The 3,364-nt window shown below is 36.0% G+C and overlaps 1 protein-coding gene across 1 annotated transcript; it reads right to left on the bottom strand.

The window, feature by feature from the left end:
- Positions 1-392: 392 nt before the first annotated feature.
- Positions 393-3,112, bottom strand: LOC130591089 (uncharacterized). The gene is made up of 3 exons (XM_057394002.1): positions 749-3,112; positions 512-673; positions 393-419 (listed from the first exon to the last, which is right to left on the bottom strand). Exons 1-3 carry the CDS (start codon positions 3,110-3,112, stop codon positions 393-395), a joined length of 2,553 nt encoding a protein of 850 aa, XP_057249985.1.
- Between the last annotated feature and the right edge of the window lie 252 nt (positions 3,113-3,364).

Raw genomic sequence — 3,364 nt, 5'->3', positions numbered from 1 at the left:
AGGGATTATTTAAAACATAACTTGACACCGTTAAGTTAGTAAACACCAAAAACAGAAAAATTAATTCAATACAAAAAAAATCAACTATTAAGCTAAAATTTTCTGAAAAACAAAACTATTAAGCTATGAATATTCCAAATCTGTTAGGAGCAACAGAAAGTCATAAAGTTCAACATTTCCACTAAACATGTTTGTCATAAATTGATTTTCATTGCATATCTAAATCCAAACAAGAAACAAAGGCCTAAATCTTCTAAGATATAAATTTCTCATATTATATTACTCCAAAAGAAAAAAAAAAATACCAGAGGCCTAAATCTTCAAAATATACAGTTTTTCATCAAGTAACATCCAAAGTCACTCCTTTAAAAAAAACGAAAGTCACCAAATTTTCAGATGTTGTAGTCAAGTCCACCTCCCTGCATATATTTTCAATAAAAAAAAAGTTTATATATGAGTAAAATATAATTAGTGTACTAATTGAATAACTTTCAACAAATCATACAATTACCTGATAATAGTATTTAGAAGTGGAGGCAGAGAACCATGGTGCTCTAGTGTTGTTACTTTGTGACATGTCTGGAACAGTTTCATGATTAGAGGTGATGGAATGCAAGGTATTATGCCCTTCATTATCATTATACACCGCTACACCTCCCCTTAATGGTTGCACCTAAAAATAAAATTGAGGGGATTAGTCTAAAGTAAACTAATGCAAATAAAATTACAAACCAAATTTCACACTTACAGTTGCAAGTCTTTGAAACCCATTTGGATATGTATAGATTCCAATCCCTGTTTGGTGCATAGGTACATGTGAGTGTTGAGTAGGAAGGCTTGAATTTTCAAACCCTTGTTCTTGCCGCCCCTTCCTCTGTTGTGGCTTTGTTTGCTGTTGTTTTTGGTTCTTAGATGGAGCAAAATTTAATATATCTTGATCATTCTTACAAGTTCTGATGTTATGACCTTGTTGTCCACATTTTGTGCATGACATTTCACTCCCCACCTTGCTTATTTTTCTCCCTCTAACAATCTCACCAGCTTGTAATCTCCTTTTCTTTTTTGGTCTACAAGCATTTACCTTTTTGACAGGAGGTGGTTGTATGGAGTATTGTGATGTTGGCCACACTTGGGGGCCACTAAGAGGCTCTAAATTAAACTGATATGCTTTTAAATAGTTGCACTTATGAAACCAATCTGCCACATATTGCTCTGGAGGATCACCATTCTTCCATATTGCAGCTACAACATGATTGCAAGGAATGCCACTAACTTGCCACGCATTGCAGCTACAAGTTCTATTCAACAAGTTGACAACATATTTGACTTGTGTGGCTCCTTCTCTCACACCAAAAGAGAATCTCCCATCCCAATAAGCTGCCCATCCTCTTGCATGAACTTTAGAAGTCTCAAGCTTTTGTTGAATCCTAGGACATAAGAACCATTGCTTACCATTGAACATGTCTCTCTTCTTATGTAACCTCTCCATTAAACCTTCCCTAATATCCTCCAGCATAGTAATTATGGGTTTGTGCCTGGAATTGAGGATATAAGCATTAAAGACTTCACTCATGTTATTGTCAACACTATCACACTTGCTAAGAGGGCTATAAAAAGCTCTACACCATTTCTTGTAGTTTCTGTTTAACAAATCTTGTGCAGCAGCTTCATTTAAGTTTCCGAAATCAGCAACTCTTTCTTTGAACTCATTTTCAGTTGTAGACTTTGCAATTCTCCAAAAATGTTTCCTATATTCTTTTCCCCCACCAAACTTCTCCCTAAAGTTGCAGTACACATGCCTGGCACAACATCTCTTTTCTGCTTCAGGAAATATCTCATCAATAGAATTAATCAGACCCTTTTGTTGGTCTGACATAAATGTGTAGCCAGCCCCTCTAGTAGTTTTCAAGTCAGCAGCCAATAAACTTAGAAACCATGTCCAGTTCACCCCATTCTCAATGTCAACAATTGCCCAAGCTACGGGAAAGAATTGGTTGTTACCATCTCTACCAACAGCCACTAAAAGTTGACCTCCATAAGGGCCTTTCAAAAAGCAACCGTCGAGTGAGATAATTGGTCTACAACCATTAAGGAATCCTTGCTTTAGAGCATCAAAGCACAAGTACATGGCCTTAAATTGACCACCCTCTAACTTGAACTTGACATTATTATTAGGATTTGAACTAAGAATCTCTGCTGCATATCGAGGAAGAAGCTTAAATTGTTCCTGATACTCTCCAAGCACCATTTTTTGTGCTTCCTTTCGAGCATTATGGGCCATTTTAATTGAAATTTTTAAACCCCATTCATTCCAGATAGTATCAACAATCTCTTGCATTTTCCAATATGGATTTATCTTAAACTTGTTATGGTAGTGATTAGCAATCCATCGACGACTTATTTTTTTAGATTTTTGAGTCCTGCCACAGTTATGTGCCCCATTGTACGTCTTGACTCTAAAAGTCTTCTTTTTCCCATCCCAAGAAGCCCAAATAGACCACTCACAACCAGTAGCCTTACACTTTGCTCCCACCCTATCTTTATGGTTCTTTGTAAATTTCACATCTTTGCCATTATTCACACAATAGTCACTTAAGGCTTTCTTGAATTGATTTGCATTAAGAAAGTCCATACCAACTGAGAAATATGTGTTTTGAGGTGTAGTTCCAGGTTTGTATGATATGTTATGCAGCTTAGAAGACTTGTTTGAAGGCGGTGGAACCAAAAAACCAACATCATCTTCATCCGACTCCTCATATGTGCTATTAAATCCAGAGGAGTCTGATGCCTCTACATCACTCCCTACATTCAGTTTATCATTTCCTCTCCTTGCAGCAACTCTCTTCAAATAATCTAGTTCTTCTTCAAGCTCATTTTCCAACTTTTTGTAATGTTTAATTCTGTCCCTAGCTTCCATCACTTCAACATCCTCTAAATCAGATCCATTCTCATCATAATCAATGTCATCATTCACCATGTTGTCATTAGCTTTAGTGTTTTCTATAAACGTTGATGCATTCAATAGAGACATGAAAGGCACATTAACATTAAATCCATTGAGATCAATCTCATACTGGTGCTCCAAGTATAAATGTATACAACCATACTCCATTAATAAACTAACAAAATTGCTAACATCATCATCTAAAAACCTAATACCATTGTCGAAATCAGAAATAGCAGGATCAAGATAGTGCATTTTAATGACATTGTTGTATTCTAAAGAACAAACCATTGTTTTGACATAGGCATAATCAATGCAATTCGGCAAATCGTTAAAGACGGTAAGTTTACCACCCACATAATCCATTTTGTGAAGCTTCTGCCAATACCCTCCATGATGTATCACTACTTCAGGTTTATC

Source organism: Beta vulgaris, chromosome 4 (assembly GCF_026745355.1).
Source record: "Beta vulgaris subsp. vulgaris cultivar EL10 chromosome 4, EL10.2, whole genome shotgun sequence".
Classification (NCBI taxonomy): domain Eukaryota; kingdom Viridiplantae; phylum Streptophyta; class Magnoliopsida; order Caryophyllales; family Amaranthaceae; genus Beta; species Beta vulgaris.
The sequence above is the reverse complement of the archived record's forward strand: the minus strand, read 5'-3'. Positions and strand labels throughout refer to the sequence as shown.